Consider the following 16,477-nt stretch of genomic DNA (forward strand, 5'->3'; position numbering starts at 1 on the left):
TGCAGTGAAGACCAAGTCGCTGCCTTACATATCTGATCAACAGAAGCCTCGTTCTTGAAGGCCCATGTGGAAGCCACAGCCCTAGTGGAGTGAGCTGTGATTCTTTCAGGAGGCTGCCGTCCGGCAGTCTCATAAGCCAATCGGATGATGCTTTTAAGCCAAAAAGAGAGAGAGGTAGAAGTTGCTTTTTGACCTCTCCTTTTACCAGAATAAACAACAAACAAAGAAGATGTTTGTCTGAAATCCTTTGTAGCCTCTAAATAGAATTTTAGAGCACGAACTACATCCAAATTGTGTAACAAACGTTCCTTCTTTGAAACTGGATTCGGACACAAAGAAGGCACAACTATCTCCTGGTTAATGTTTTTGTTAGAAACAACTTTCGGAAGAAAACCAGGTTTAGTACGCAAAACCACCTTATCTGCATGGAACACCAGATAAGGAGGAGAACACTGCAGAGCAGATAACTCTGAAACTCTTCTAGCAGAAGAAATTGCAACCAAAAACAAAACTTTCCAAGATAGTAACTTAATATCTACGGAATGTAAGGGTTCAAACGGAACCCCTTGAAGAACTGAAAGAACTAAATTGAGACTCCAAGGAGGAGTCAAAGGTTTGTAAACAGGCTTGATTCTAACCAGAGCCTGAACAAAAGCTTGAACATCTGGCACAGCCGCCAGTTTTTTGTGAAGTAAAACAGATAAAGCAGAAATCTGTCCCTTCAAAGAACTTGCAGATAATCCTTTCTCCAAACCCTCCTGTAGAAAGGATAGAATCTTAGGAATTTTTATCTTGTTCCATGGGAATCCTTTAGATTCACACCAACAAATATATTTTTTCCATATTTTATGGTAAATTTTCCTAGTTACAGGCTTTCTAGCCTGAACAAGAGTATCAATGACAGAATCTGAAAACCCACGCTTTGATAAAATCAAGCGTTCAATCTCCAAGCAGTCAGTTGGAGCGAAGCCAGATTCGGATGTTCGAATGGACCTTGAACAAGAAGGTCCTGTCTCAAAGGTAGCTTCCATGGTGGAGCCGATGACATATTCACCAGGTCTGCATACCAAGTTCTGCGTGGCCACGCAGGAGCTATCAAGATCACCGAAGCCCTCTCCTGATTGATCCTGGCTACCAGCCTGGGAATGAGAGGGAACGGTGGGAATACATAAGCTAGGTTGAAGGTCCAAGGCGCTATCAGTGCATCTACTAGAGTCGCCCTGGGATCCCTGGATCTGGACCCGTAGCAAGGAACCTTGAAGTTCTGACGAGACGCCATCAGGTCCATGTCTGGAATGCCCCATAATTGAGTTATTTGGGCAAAGATTTCCGGATGGAGTTCCCACTCCCCCGGATGGAAAGTCTGACGACTCAGAAAATCCGCTTCCCAATTTTCCACTCCTGGGATGTGGATTGCAGACAAGTGGCAGGAGTGATTCTCCGCCCATTGAATTATTTTGGTCACTTCCTCCATCGCCAGGGAACTCCTTGTTCCCCCCTGATGGTTGATATATGCAACAGTCGTCATGTTGTCTGATTGAAACCTTATGAATTTGGCCTTTGCTAGTTGAGGCCAAGCTTTGAGAGCATTGAATATCGCTCGCAGTTCCAGAATGTTTATCGGGAGAAGAGATTCTTCCCGAGACCATAGACCCTGAGCTTTCAGGGGTTCCCAGACCGCGCCCCAGCCCACCAGACTGGCGTCGGTCGTGACAATGACCCACTCTGGTCTGCGGAAGCTCATTCCCTGTGACAGGTTGTCCAGGTTCAGCCACCAACGGAGTGAATCTCTGGTTCTTTGATCTACTTGGATCGTCGGAGACAAGTCTGTATAATCCCCATTCCACTGTCTGAGCATGCACAGTTGTAATGGTCTTAGATGAATTCGTGCAAAAGGAACTATGTCCATTGCCGCAACCATCAAACCTATTACTTCCATGCACTGCGCTATGGAAGGAAGAAGAACAGAATGAAGTACTTGACAAGAGCTTAGAAGTTTTGATTTTCTGGCCTCTGTCAGAAAAATCTTCATTTCTAAGGAGTCTATTATTGTTCCCAAGAAGGGAACTCTTGTTGACGGGGACAGAGAACTTTTTTCTATGTTCACTTTCCACCCGTGAGATCTGAGAAAGGCTAGGACAATGTCCGTATGAGCCTTTGCTTTTGACAGAGACGACGCTTGAATCAGTATGTCGTCCAAGTAAGGTACTACTGCAATGCCCCTTGGTCTTAGCACCGCTAGAAGGGACCCTAGTACCTTTGTGAAAATCCTTGGAGCAGTGGCTAATCCGAATGGAAGTGCCACAAACTGGTAATGCTTGTCCAGAAAGGCGAACCTTAGGAACCGATGATGTTCCTTGTGGATAGGAATATGTAGATACGCATCCTTTAAATCCACTGTGGTCATGAATTGACCTTCCTGGATGGTAGGAAGAATTGTTCGAATGGTTTCCATCTTGAACGATGGAACCCTGAGAAATTTGTTTAGAATCTTGAGATCTAAAATTGGTCTGAATGTTCCTTCTTTTTTGGGAACTATGAACAGATTGGAGTAAAACCCCATCCCTTGTTCTCCTAATGGAACAGGATGAATCACTCCCATTCTTAACAGGTCTTCTACACAATGTAAGAATGCCTGTCTTTTTATTTGGTTTGAAGACAATTGAGACCTGTGGAACCTCCCCCTTGGGGGTAGTTCCTTGAATTCCAGGAGATAACCTTGAGAAACTATTTCTAGCGCCCAAGGATCCTGAACATCTCTTGCCCAAGCCTGAGCAAAGAGAGAGAGTCTGCCCCCCACCAGATCCGGTCCCGGATCGGGGGCCAACACTTCATGCTGTTTTAGTAGCAGTGGCAGGTTTCTTGGCCTGCTTACCCTTGTTCCAGCCTTGCATCGGTCTCCAGGCTGGTTTGGTTTGAGAACTATTACCCTCTTGCTTAGAGGGTGTAGAATTTGAGGCTGGTCCGTTTCTGCGAAAGGGACGAAAATTTGGCTTATTTTTAGCCTTAAAAGACCTATCCTGAGGAAGGGCGTGGCCCTTTCCCCCAGTGATGTCTGAAATAATCTCTTTCAAGTCAGGGCCAAACAGCGTTTTACCTTTGAAAGGGATGTTAAGCAATTTGTTCTTGGAGGACACATCCGCTGACCAAGACTTTAGCCAAAGCGCTCTGCGCGCCACAATAGCAAAACCTGAATTTTTCGCCGCTAATCTAGCTAATTGCAAAGTGGCGTCTAAGATAAAAGAGTTAGCCAATTTAAGTGCTTGAACTCTGTCCATAACCTCCTCATACGAAGAGTCTTTATTGAGCGACTTTTCTAGTTCTTCGAACCAGAAACACGCTGCTGTAGTGACAGGACCAATGCATGAAATTGGTTGTAGAAGGTAACCTTGCTGAACAAACATCTTTTTAAGCAAACCCTCTAATTTTTTATCCATAGGATCTTTGAAAGCACAACTATCTTCTATAGGGATAGTAGTGCGTTTGTTTAGAGTAGAAACCGCCCCCTCGACCTTGGGGACTGTCTGCCATAAGTCCTTTCTGGGGTCGACCATAGGAAATAATTTTTTAAATATAGGGGGAGGAACAAAAGGTATGCCGGGCCTTTCCCATTCCTTATTGGACAAAATGTTTTTAATAGAATTATCCATTACAGCCGTTAATTGTTGCATAGTAAGAAGGATTGGCGCACTAGATGTACTAGGGGCCTCTTGTGTGGGCAAGACTGGTGTAGACACAGAAGGGGAAGATGCAGTACCATGCTTACTCCCCTCGCTTGAGGAATCATTTTGGGCAACATCATTATCAGTGGCATCATTGTCCCTACTTTGTTTGGACACTATGTCACATTCATCACATATATTTAAATGGGGAGGAACCTTGGCTTCCAAACATACAGAACATTGTCTATCTGATGGTTCAGACATGTTAACAGGCATAAACTTGATAACAAAGCACAAAAAACGTTTTTAAAATAAAACCGTTACTGTCACTTTAAATTTTAAACTGAACACACTTTATTACTGAATATGTGAAAAAGTATGAAGGAATTGTTCAAAATTCACCAAAATTTCACCACAGTGTCTTAAAGCCTTAAAAACAGAATTTATGTTTACCTGATAAATTACTTTCTCCAACGGTGTGTCCGGTCCACGGCGTCATCCTTACTTGTGGGATATTCTCTTCCCCAACAGGAAATGGCAAAGAGCCCAGCAAAGCTGGTCACATGATCCCTCCTAGGCTCCGCCTTCCCCAGTCATTCGACCGACGTAAAGGAGGAATATTTGCATAGGAGAAACCATATGATACCGTGGTGACTGTAGTTAAAGAAAATAAATTATCAGACCTGATTAAAAAACCAGGGCGGGCCGTGGACCGGACACACCGTTGGAGAAAGTAATTTATCAGGTAAACATAAATTCTGTTTTCTCCAACATAGGTGTGTCCGGTCCACGGCGTCATCCTTACTTGTGGGAACCAATACCAAAGCTTTAGGACACGGATGAAGGGAGGGAGCAAATCAGGTCACCTAAATGGAAGGCACCACGGCTTGCAAAACCTTTCTCCCAAAAATAGCCTCAGAAGAAGCAAAAGTATCAAACTTGTAAAATTTGGTAAAAGTGTGCAGTGAAGACCAAGTCGCTGCCTTACATATCTGATCAACAGAAGCCTCGTTCTTGAAGGCCCATGTGGAAGCCACAGCCCTAGTGGAATGAGCTGTGATTCTTTCAGGAGGCTGCCGTCCGGCAGTCTCATAAGCCAATCTGATGATGCTTTTAATCCAAAAAGAGAGAGAGGTAGAAGTTGCTTTTTGACCTCTCCTTTTACCAGAATAAACAACAAACAAGGAAGATGTTTGTCTAAAATCCTTTGTAGCATCTAAATAGAATTTTAGAGCGCGAACAACATCCAAATTGTGCAACAAACGTTCCTTCTTTGAAACTGGATTCGGACACAAAGAAGGCACGACTATCTCCTGGTTAATGTTCTTGTTAGAAACAACTTTCGGAAGAAAACCAGGTTTAGTACGTAAAACCACCTTATCTGCATGGAACACCAGATAAGGAGGAGAACACTGCAGAGCAGATAATTCTGAAACTCTTCTAGCAGAAGAAATTGCAACCAAAAACAAAACTTTCCAAGATAATAACTTAATATCAACGGAATGTAAGGGTTCAAACGGTACCCCCTGAAGAACTGAAAGAACTAAATTGAGACTCCAAGGAGGAGTCAAAGGTTTGTAAACAGGCTTGATTCTAACCAGAGCCTGAACAAAGGCTTGAACATCTGGCACAGCTGCCAGCTTTTTGTGAAGTAACACAGACAAGGCAGAAATCTGTCCCTTCAAGGAACTTGCAGATAATCCTTTCTCCAATCCTTCTTGAAGAAAGGATAGAATCTTAGGAATTTTTACCTTGTCCCAAGGGAATCCTTTAGATTCACACCAACAGATATATTTTTTCCATATTTTGTGGTAAATTTTTCTAGTTACAGGCTTTCTGGCCTGAACAAGAGTATCAATAACAGAATCTGAGAACCCTCGCTTTGATAAGATCAAGCGTTCAATCTCCAAGCAGTCAGTTGGAGTGAGACCAGATTCGGATGTTCGAACGGACCTTGAACAAGAAGGTCTCGTCTCAAAGGTAGCTTCCATGGTGGAGCCGATGACATATTCACCAGGTCTGCATACCAAGTCCTGCGTGGCCACGCAGGAGCTATCAAGATCACCGATGCCCTCTCCTGATTGATCCTGGCTACCAGCCTGGGGATGAGAGGAAACGGCGGGAATACATAAGCTAGTTTGAAGGTCCAAGGTGCTACTAGTGCATCTACTAGAGTCGCCTTGGGATCCCTGGATCTGGACCCGTAGCAAGGAACCTTGAAGTTCTGACGAGAGGCCATCAGATCCATGTCTGGGATGCCCCACAGTTGAGTAATTTGGGCAAAGATTTCCGGATGGAGTTCCCACTCCCCCGGATGTAAGGTCTGACGACTCAGAAAATCCGCTTCCCAATTTTCCACTCCTGGGATGTGGATTGCAGACAAGTGGCAGGAGTGAGTCTCCGCCCATTGAATGATTTTGGTCACTTCTTCCATCGCCAGGGAACTCCTTGTTCCCCCCTGATGGTTGATGTACGCAACAGTCGTCATGTTGTCTGATTGAAACCGTATGAACTTGGCCTTTGCTAGCTGAGGCCAAGCCTTGAGAGCATTGAGTATCGCTCTCAGTTCCAGAATGTTTATCGGTAGAAGAGATTCTTCCCGAGACCAAAGACCCTGAGCTTTCAGGGGTCCCCAGACCGCGCCCCAGCCCATCAGACTGGCGTCGGTCGTGACAATGACCCACTCTGGTCTGCGGAAGCTCATCCCCTGTGACAGGTTGTCCAGGGACAGCCACCAACGGAGTGAATCTCTGGTCCTCTGATTTACTTGTATCGTCGGAGACAAGTCTGTATAGTCCCCATTCCACTGACTGAGCATGCACAGTTGTAATGGTCTTAGATGAATGCGCGCAAAAGGAACTATGTCCATTGCCGCTACCATCAAACCTATTACTTCCATGCACTGCGCTATGGAAGGAAGAGGAACGGAATGAAGTATTTGACAAAAGTTTAGAAGTTTTGTTTTTCTGGCCTCTGTCAGAAAAATCCTCATTTCTAAGGAGTCTATTATTGTTCCCAAGAAGGGAACCCTTGTTGACGGAGATAGAGAACTCTTTTCTACGTTCACTTTCCATCCGTGAGATCTGAGAAAGGCCAGGACAATGTCCGTGTGAGCCTTTGCTTGAGGAAGGGACGACGCTTGAATCAGAATGTCGTCCAAGTAAGGTACTACTGCAATGCCCCTTGGTCTTAGCACCGCTAGAAGGGACCCTAGTACCTTTGTGAAAATCCTTGGAGCAGTGGCTAATCCGAACGGAAGTGCCACGAACTGGTAATGCTTGTCCAGGAATGCGAACCTTAGGAACCGATGATGTTCCTTGTGGATAGGAATATGTAGATACGCATCCTTTAAATCCACCGTGGTCATGAATTGACCTTCCTGGATGGAAGGAAGAATTGTTCGAATGGTTTCCATTTTGAACGATGGAACCTTGAGAAACTTGTTTAGGATCTTGAGATCTAAGATTGGTCTGAACGTTCCCTCTTTTTTGGGAACTACGAACAGATTGGAGTAGAACCCCATCCCTTGTTCTCCTAATGGAACAGGATGAATCACTCCCATTTTTAACAGGTCTTCTACACAATGTAAGAATGCCTGTTTTTTTATGTGGTCTGAAGACAATTGAGACCTGTGGAACCTCCCCCTTGGGGGAAGCCCCTTGAATTCCAGAAGATAACCTTGGGAGACTATTTCTAGCGCCCAAGGATCCAGAACATCTCTTGCCCAAGCCTGAGCGAAGAGAGAGAGTCTGCCCCCCACCAGATCCGGTCCCGGATCGGGGGCCAACATCTCATGCTGTCTTGGTAGCAGTGGCAGGTTTCTTGGCCTGCTTTCCCTTGTTCCAGCCTTGCATTGGTCTCCAGGCTGGCTTGGCTTGAGAAGTATTACCCTCTTGCTTAGAGGACGTAGCACTTGGGGCTGGTCCGTTTCTACGAAAGGGACGAAAATTAGGTTTATTTTTGGCCTTGAAAGACCTATCCTGAGGAAGGGCGTGGCCCTTGCCCCCAGTGATATCAGAGATAATCTCTTTCAAGTCAGGGCCAAACAGCGTTTTCCCCTTGAAAGGAATGTTAAGCAATTTGTTCTTGGAAGACGCATCCGCTGACCAAGATTTTAACCAAAGCGCTCTGCGCGCCACAATAGCAAACCCAGAATTTTTCGCCGCTAACCTAGCCAATTGCAAAGTGGCGTCTAGGGTGAAAGAATTAGCCAATTTGAGAGCACGGATTCTGTCCATAATCTCCTCATAAGAAGGAGAATTACTAGTGATCGCCTTTTCTAGCTCATCGAACCAGAAACACGCGGCTGTAGTGACAGGGACAATGCATGAAATTGGTTGTAGAAGGTAACCTTGCTGAACAAACATCTTTTTAAGCAAACCTTCTAATTTTTTATCCATAGGATCTTTGAAAGCACAACTATCTTCTATGGGTATAGTGGTGCGTTTGTTTAGAGTAGAAACCGCCCCCTCGACCTTGGGGACTGTCTGCCATAAGTCCTTTCTGGGGTCGACCATAGGAAACAATATTTTAAATATGGGGGGAGGGACGAAAGGTATACCGGGCCTTTCCCATTCTTTATTTACAATGTCCGCCACCCGCTTGGGTATAGGAAAAGCTTCGGGGGGCCCCGGGACCTCTAGGAACTTGTCCATTTTACATAGTTTCTCTGGGATGACCAAATTCTCACAATCATCCAGAGTGGATAACACCTCCTTAAGCAGAGCGCGGAGATGTTCCAACTTAAATTTAAATGTAATCACATCAGGTTCAGCTTGTTGAGAAATTTTCCCTGAATCTGAAATTTCTCCCTCAGACAAAACCTCCCTGGCCCCCTCAGACTGGTGTAGGGGCCCTTCAGAAACAATATCATCAGCGTCCTCATGCTCTTCAGTATTTTCTAAAACAGAGCAGTCGCGCTTTCGCTGATAAGTGGGCATTTTGGCTAAAATGTTTTTGATAGAATTATCCATTACAGCCGTTAATTGTTGCATAGTAAGGAGTATTGGCGCGCTAGATGTACTAGGGGCCTCCTGTGTGGGCAAGACTGGTGTAGACGAAGGAGGGGATGATGCAGTACCATGCTTACTCCCCTCACTTGAGGAATCATCTTGGGCATCATTTTCTCTAAATTTTGTGTCACATAAATCACATCTATTTAAATGAGCAGGAACCTTGGCTTCCCCACCTTCAGAACACAGTCTATCTGGCAGTTCAGACATGTTAAACAGGCATAAACTTGATAACAAAGTACAAAAAACGTTTTAAAATAAAACCGTTACTGTCACTTTAAATTTTAAACTGAACACACTTTATTACTGCAATTGCGAAAAAGTATAAAGGAATTGTTCAAAATTCACCAAAATTTCACCACAGTGTCTTAAAGCCTTAAAAGTATTGCACACCAAATTTGGAAGCTTTAACCCTTAAAATAACGGAACCGGAGCCGTTTTTATATTTAACCCCTTTACAGTCCCTGGTATCTGCTTTGCTGAGACCCAACCAAGCCCAAAGGGGAATACGATACCAAATGACGCCTTCAGAAGTCTTTTCTATGTATCATAGCTCCTCACACATGCATCTGCATGTCATGCTTCTCAAAAACAAGTGCGCAATACAGGCGCGAAAATGAGACTCTGCCTATGATTAGGGAAAGCCCCTAGAGAATAAGGTGTCCAATACAGTGCCTGCCGGTTATTTTACAAAATTCCCAAGATTAAAATAATTCCTCAAGGCTATGGAGTATAAAATATGTTGATATATAAATCGATTTAGCCCAGAAAATGTCTACAGTCTTAAAAAGCCCTTGTGAAGCCCTTATTTACTGTCTGTAATAAAAATGGCTTACCGGATCCCATAGGGAAAATGACAGCTTCCAGCATTACATCGTCTTGTTAGAATGTGTCATACCTCAAGCAGCAAAAGTCTGCTCACTGTTCCCCCAACTGAAGTTAATTCCTCTCAACAGTCCTGTGTGGAACAGCCATCGATTTTAGTAACGGTTGCTAAAATCATTTTCCTCTTACAAACAGAAATCTTCATCTCTTTTCTGTTTCAGAGTAAATAGTACATACCAGCACTATTTTAAAATAACAAACTCTTGATTGAATAATAAAAACTACAGTTAAACACTAAAAAACTCTAAGCCATCTCCGTGGAGATGTTGCCTGTACAACGGCAAAGAGAATGACTGGGGAAGGCGGAGCCTAGGAGGGATCATGTGACCAGCTTTGCTGGGCTCTTTGCCATTTCCTGTTGGGGAAGAGAATATCCCACAAGTAAGGATGACGCCGTGGACCGGACACACCTATGTTGGAGAAAGTATTGCACACCAAATTTGAAAGCTTTAACTCTTAAAATAACGGAACCGGAGCCGTTTTTACATTTAACCCCTATACAGTCCCTGGTATCTGCTTTGCTGAGACCCAACCAAGCCCAGAGGGGAATACGATACCAAATGACGCCTTCAATAAGCTTTTTCAGTGGTTCTTAGCTCCTCACACATGCATCTGCATGCCTTGCTTTCCAAAAACAACTGCGCATTAGTGGCGCGAAAATGAGGCTCTGCCTATGACTAGAAAAGGCCCCCAGTGAAAAAGGTGTCCAATACAGTGCCTGCCGTTTTTTTAATACATCCCCAAGATTAAAAGAACTATTTATAGTTATAATCCACTAAATATACTTATAAAGTAATCGTTTTAGCCCAGAAAAATGTCTACCAGTCTTTAAAGCCCTTGTGAAGCCCTTTATTCTTATACTAAACTAAGAAAATGGCTTACCGGTTCCCATAGGGAAAATGACAGCTTCCAGCATTACCAAGTCTTGTTAGAAATGTGTCATACCTCAAGCAGCAAAAGTCTGCCCACTGTTTCCCCCAACTGAAGTTAATTCATCTCAACAGTCCTGTGTGGAAACAGCCATCGATTTTAGTAAAGGTTGCTAAAATCATTTTCCTCTTACAAACAGAAATCTTCATCTCTTTTCTGTTTCAGAGTAAATAGTACATACCAGCACTATTTTAAAATAACAAACTCTTGATTGAAGAATAAAACTACATTTAAACACCAAAAAACTCTTAGCCATCTCCGTGGAGATGTTGCCTGTGCAACGGCAAAGAGAATGACTGGGGTAGGCGGAGCCTAGGAGGGATCATGTGACCAGCTTTGCTGGGCTCTTTGCCATTTCCTGTTGGGGAAGAGAATATCCCACAAGTAAGGATGACGCCGTGGACCGGACACACCTATGTTGGAGAAAGCTCTTTTGAAAAAATAAAATAAAAAATATACATTTATAAATTAAGAAGTAACAAGTATTATAGAAGGTTTAAATTGTTGATATGCATCTATGAATGCAGCTATATGCCGAAGCCCATCAGAAGTTATCTATTTTAACATGTGAATAAAGTATCCTGAATATTGTTTAGGAGTTATAACATTTGATCAAAAATATATGTCCACAGACTATGTCATGCATGTATACATGTTCATGTAAGCACATTTGTTCACTGGGCTTACCTCAGCGGTACAAGCACAATGCCAAGGATTTAGATCAGCAATAGCATCTACAAACCAGGGGATTGGTGGAAAACATATTTTACCTGAGAAAGGCTTTGGATTCACAAGGAGCATCTTAATGTAGACCAGGAGTTTGGTGGAGAGGCCACATTTCACCCTGGGGGCCTGTGACATTTCTCACTGTCTGGCAGATAACTCTTTGTCTACCCCTCCTAATGGCAGGTTACTGCAAGGAGGAACTGGGCCTTAGATTGGTTAGAGGATCCGCTTTAACGACGAGTAGATCCACACAAAGAGAAAAAAAGAAAATGACTGAGTATCATGGAAAGTGGGAGGGATTTAAGATATGGTGTGTTGTGGTGTCTTTTAGTGGATAGGAGGTGGAATTTCCCACATGTGATGACTCATGGACGCTCACCATCTGATGAAAAAAACTACATGCTCTAATTAAAAGTATAGTAAAGTCCAAATCAAACTTTCATGATTCAGATAGGGCATGTAATTTTAAACAACTTTCTAATTTACTTTTATCATCAAATTTGCCTTGTTCTCTTGTTATTCTTAGTTGAAAGCTAAACCTAGGTAGTTTCATATGCTAATTTCTAAGCCCTTGAGACAGCCTCTCATCTGAATGCATTTGACAGTTTTTCACAGCTAGAGGGCGTTAGTTCATGTGTTTTATATAGATAACACTGTGCTCATGCACGTGAAGTTATTTAAGAGTCAGCACTAATTGCCTGAAATGCGAGTCTGTCAAAAGATATGAGATAAGGAGGCAGTCTGCAGAAGCTTAGATACAAGGTCATTACAGAGATAAAAGGTATATTTCTATAACAGTGTTGGTTATGCAAAACTAGGGAATGGTAAATAAAGGGATTATCTATCATTTTAAACAATAACATTTTTGGTGTTTACTATCCCTTTAATTTAAAATGTAATGTGAAAATACCTGCTGTAAGAGCATACATCTCACGGACAGTCTCAGTGGACAGGTCACGAAGGGGAACTCCACTGAGCCCACCAGATTCACAGCTCTGAGGATCCTGCAAGGTTGAGGGACGACTGATTGTTGTGTTGGTGACAATCAGTCCATCAATCCCAAGCTGAAGAAACATGATAGAAAATATATATATATATCAGCTATCCCAAAAAGTTTTAAATTCTCTCATACATGACCTGTTATCTACTACGATTTTATTCCTAACTAGTCGATAAGCCTGCCCAGAGGGCAGTCTAATTATTTTTTAAACTACAGATGTAGAAACAACCTATTTTGTAACTCTTCTTTTATATAAATATTTAAGCTACAGGTGTAGCAATACTATAATTTTAATGGACTACTATCTTAAATATATCAAAAATATTTTCTATATAATAAACTACAGAGATAGCCACACTCTAATTAGACAAACTACTGTCCTAAATAAATACAAAGTTTCTTCTCTTTAAATTATATCTACTTTAAGTATATTTCATTATATACATAACCCCTAAACCGCAAAAACCCCTACACTGAAATAAACCTATTTACCCTATTAACCCTCTAAACCGCAAAACCCCTACATCACAATAAACCTATTTACCCTATTAACCCCTAAACCGCAAAACCCCTACATCGCAATAAACCTATTTAACTTATTAACCCTTTAAACCGCCAAAACCCACAACGCAAATAACTAAATAACTAAGTACAGTACACTAACCTAACACCCCTAACCTAACAACCCCTAACCTAACACCCCATTAAATAAACCCATATTACCTAAACTAATACATTCTAAAGTAAAAAAAAAAACTAACATTACAGAAAATAAAAAAATAAAATTACCAAATTTATCAAAATTAAACCTAATCCCTATGAAAATAAAAAAGACCCCCCAAAATAAAAACATCCCCTACTCTAAGAATAAACTACCAGTAGCCCTTAAATGGCTTTTTGCAGGGCATTGCCCCAAGATGTCTAACCCCCAGGTTGGTACTCACGGTTCCTGAAGTTTGGCGGAGAAGGTCCTGTTCCTGGCGGTGAAGTCCTCTTCCAAGCGCAACCTCTTCTTCTTCCAGGAACATCCTGCGCGGAGTGGAGCTGAAGACCGCGGAGCTGAACGCCGGCAACCACGGAGCGTGGAGGATACTCTTCGTACGATCTCCACCGTACACTGAAAAGTGAATTCAAGGTACGCGATTAAAGATGGCGTCCCTTGAATTACTATTGGCTGATTTGATTCTTCCAATTCAAATCAGCCAATAGGATGAAAGCTACTCAAATCCTATTGGCTATTTAAATTAGCCAATAGCATGAGAGCAAGTGAAATTCTATTGGCTGATTTGAATAGCCAATAAAAACAGAATTTATGCTTACCTGATAAATTACTTTCTCTTACAGGTGTATTCAGTCCACGGATTCATCCTTACTTGTGGGATATTCTCAATCCCTACAGGAAATGGCAAAGAGAGCACACAGCAAAGCTGTCCATATAGCTCCCCTCAGGCTCCGCCTCCCCAGTTATTCGACCGACGGTTAGGAGAAAAAGGAGAAACCATAGGGTGCAGTGGTGACTGTAGTTATTGTAAAATAAATTTGAACCTGACTTAGATATCAGGGCGGGCCGTGGACTGAATACACCTGTAAGAGAAAGTAATTTATCAGGTAAGCATAAATTCTGTTTTCCCTTACTTGGTGTATTCAGTCAACGGATTCATCCTTACTTGTGGGATACCAATACCAAAGCAATAGGACACGGATGAAGGGAGGGAACAAGTCAGGTAACCTAAACAAAAGGCACCACTGCTTGCAAAACCTTTCTCCCAAAAATAGCCTCCAAAGAAGCAAAAGTATCGAATTTGTAAAATTTGGCAAATGTATGCAGCGAAGACCAAGTCGCTGCCTTACAAATCTGTTCAACAGAAGCCTCGTTCTTGAAAGCCCATGTGGAAGCCACAGCTCTGGTGGAATGAGCTGTAATTCGTTCAGGAGGCTGCTGTCCAGCAGTCTCATAAGCCAATAGGATGATGCTTTTCAGCCAGAAGGAAAGAGAGGTAGCAGTCGCTTTCTGACCTCTCCTCTTACCAGAGTAGACAACAAACAAGGATGATGTTTGTCTGAAATCCTTAGTTGCCTTTAAATAGAATTTTAAGGCACGAACCACGTCAAGATTATGTAAAAGTCGTTCCTTCCTAGAAACTGGATTAGGACACAGAGAAGGAAGTAACTTTAGGAAGAAAACCAGGTTTGGTACGCAAAACAACCTTATCTGCATGGAACACCAGATAGGGTGAATTACACTGCAAAGCAGACAATTCAGAAACTCTTCGGGCAGAAGAAATGGCTACTAAAAACAAAACATTCCAAGATAATAACTTGATATCTATGGAATGCAAAGGTTCAAACGGAACCCCTTGAAGAACTGAAAGAACTAAATTTAGACTCCATGGAGGAGCCACAGGCTTGTAAACAGGCTTGATTCTAACTAATGCCTGTGCAAACACCTGGACGTCTGGTACAGCTGCCAGACGCTTATGTAACAGGATAGACAGAGCAAATATCTGTCCCTTTAAGGAACTAGCTGACAGACCTTTCTCCAATCCTTCTTGGAGAAAAGACAATATCCTTGGAATCCTAACTTTACTCCACGAGTAACCCTTGGATTCACACCAACAAAGATATTTCCGCCATATCTTATGGTACATTTTCCTGGTGACAGGCTTCCTGGCCTGTATCAGAGTGTCTATAACTAAATCAGAGAAACCACGCTTAGCTAGAATTAAGCGTTCAATCTCCAAGCAGTCAGTTGCAGAGAAACTAGATTTGGATGCTTGAAAGGACCTTGAATTAGAAGATCCTGCCTCGATGGCAGTTTCCATGGTGGGACCGATGACATGTCCACTAGGTCTGCATACCAAGTCCTGCGTGGCCACGCAGGCGCTATCAGAATTACCGAAGCCTTCTCCTGTTTGATTCTGGCTACTAGCCGAGGGAGAAGAGGAAACGGTGGAAAGACATAAGCTAGATTAAATGACCAAGGCGCTGTTAATGCATCTATCAACGCCGACTTGGGATCCCTGGATCTGGATCCGTAAAGGGGAAGTTTGGTGTTCTGACAGGACGCCATCAGATCCAATTCTGGAATGCCCCATAGCTTGGGCAGCTGAGCAAAAACCTCCGGATGGAGTTCCCACTCCCCCGGATGGAAAGTCTGACGACTCAGAAAATCCGCCTCCCAGTTGTCTACCCCTGGGATGTGAATTGCAGATAGATGGCAGGAGTGATCCTCCGCCCATTTGATAATCTTGGATACTTCCTTCATCGCTAGGGAACTCTTTGTTCCCCCCTGATGATTGATGTACGCTACAGTCGTGATGTTGTCCGACTGAAATCTGATGAATTTGGCCTCTGCTAGTTGAGGCCACGCCTGGAGCGTGTTGAAAATCGCTCTCAGCTCCAAAATGTTTATCGGGAGAAGAGATTCTTCCCGAGACCATAGTCCCTGAGCCTTCAGGGAGTTCCAGACCGCACCCCAGCCTAACAGACTGGCATCGGTCGTGACAATGATCCACTCCGGTCTGCGGAAACTCATTCCCTGAGACAGGTGATCTTGAGACAACCACCAGAGAAGAGAGTCTCTGGTTTTTAGGCCATTTGAATTTGAGGAGATAAATCTGCGTAATCTCCATTCCACTGTTTGAGCATGCACAGTTGTAGTGGTCTGAGATGGATTCTGGCGAACGGGACTACGTCCATCGCCGCAACCATTAAACCAATTACTTCCATGCACTGAGCCACGGAAGGCCGAGGAATGGAATGAAGAACTCGGCAAGTATTCAACAGTTTTAACCTTCTGACCTCTGTCAGAAAGATTTTCATTTCTACCAAGTCTATTAATGTTCCCAGAAAGGGAACCCTTGTGAGCGGGGACAGAGAACTTTTTTCTACGTTCACCTTCCACCCGTGAGACCTTAGAAAGGCCAGAACGATGTCCGTATGAGCCTTGGCTTTGTGACAAGATGACGCCTGTATTAGTATGTCGTCTAGGTAAGGTGCTACTGCAATGCCCCGCGGTCTTAGTACTGCCAGAAGGGACCCTAGCACCTTTGTGAAAATTCTGGGAGCAGTGGCCAACCCGAAAGGAAGGGCCACGAACTGGTAATGTTTGTCCAGAATAGCGAACCTTAGGAACTGATGGTGATCTTTGTGGATAGGTATATGTAGGTACGCATACTTTAGATCCACAGTAGTCATATATTGACCTTCCTGGATCATTGGCAAGATTGTCCGAATGGTTTCCATCTTGAAAGACAGAACTC

General features: G+C 43.2%; 1 protein-coding gene across 2 annotated transcripts in view; it reads right to left on the bottom strand.

Moving 5' to 3' along the window:
• The window catches only part of DHODH (dihydroorotate dehydrogenase (quinone)), a 234,092-nt gene that overhangs the window by 63,686 nt on the left and 153,929 nt on the right, over nt 1–16,477 (bottom strand). For both annotated transcript variants that reach the window (XM_053699450.1, XM_053699449.1), the window contains one exon: nt 12,126–12,279. In XM_053699450.1, the coding sequence (XP_053555425.1) occupies nt 12,126–12,279 (154 nt within the window). The remainder of the gene's footprint in view (nt 1–12,125; nt 12,280–16,477) is intronic.

This window comes from Bombina bombina, chromosome 1 (assembly GCF_027579735.1).
Source record: "Bombina bombina isolate aBomBom1 chromosome 1, aBomBom1.pri, whole genome shotgun sequence".
NCBI classification, from domain to species: domain Eukaryota; kingdom Metazoa; phylum Chordata; class Amphibia; order Anura; family Bombinatoridae; genus Bombina; species Bombina bombina.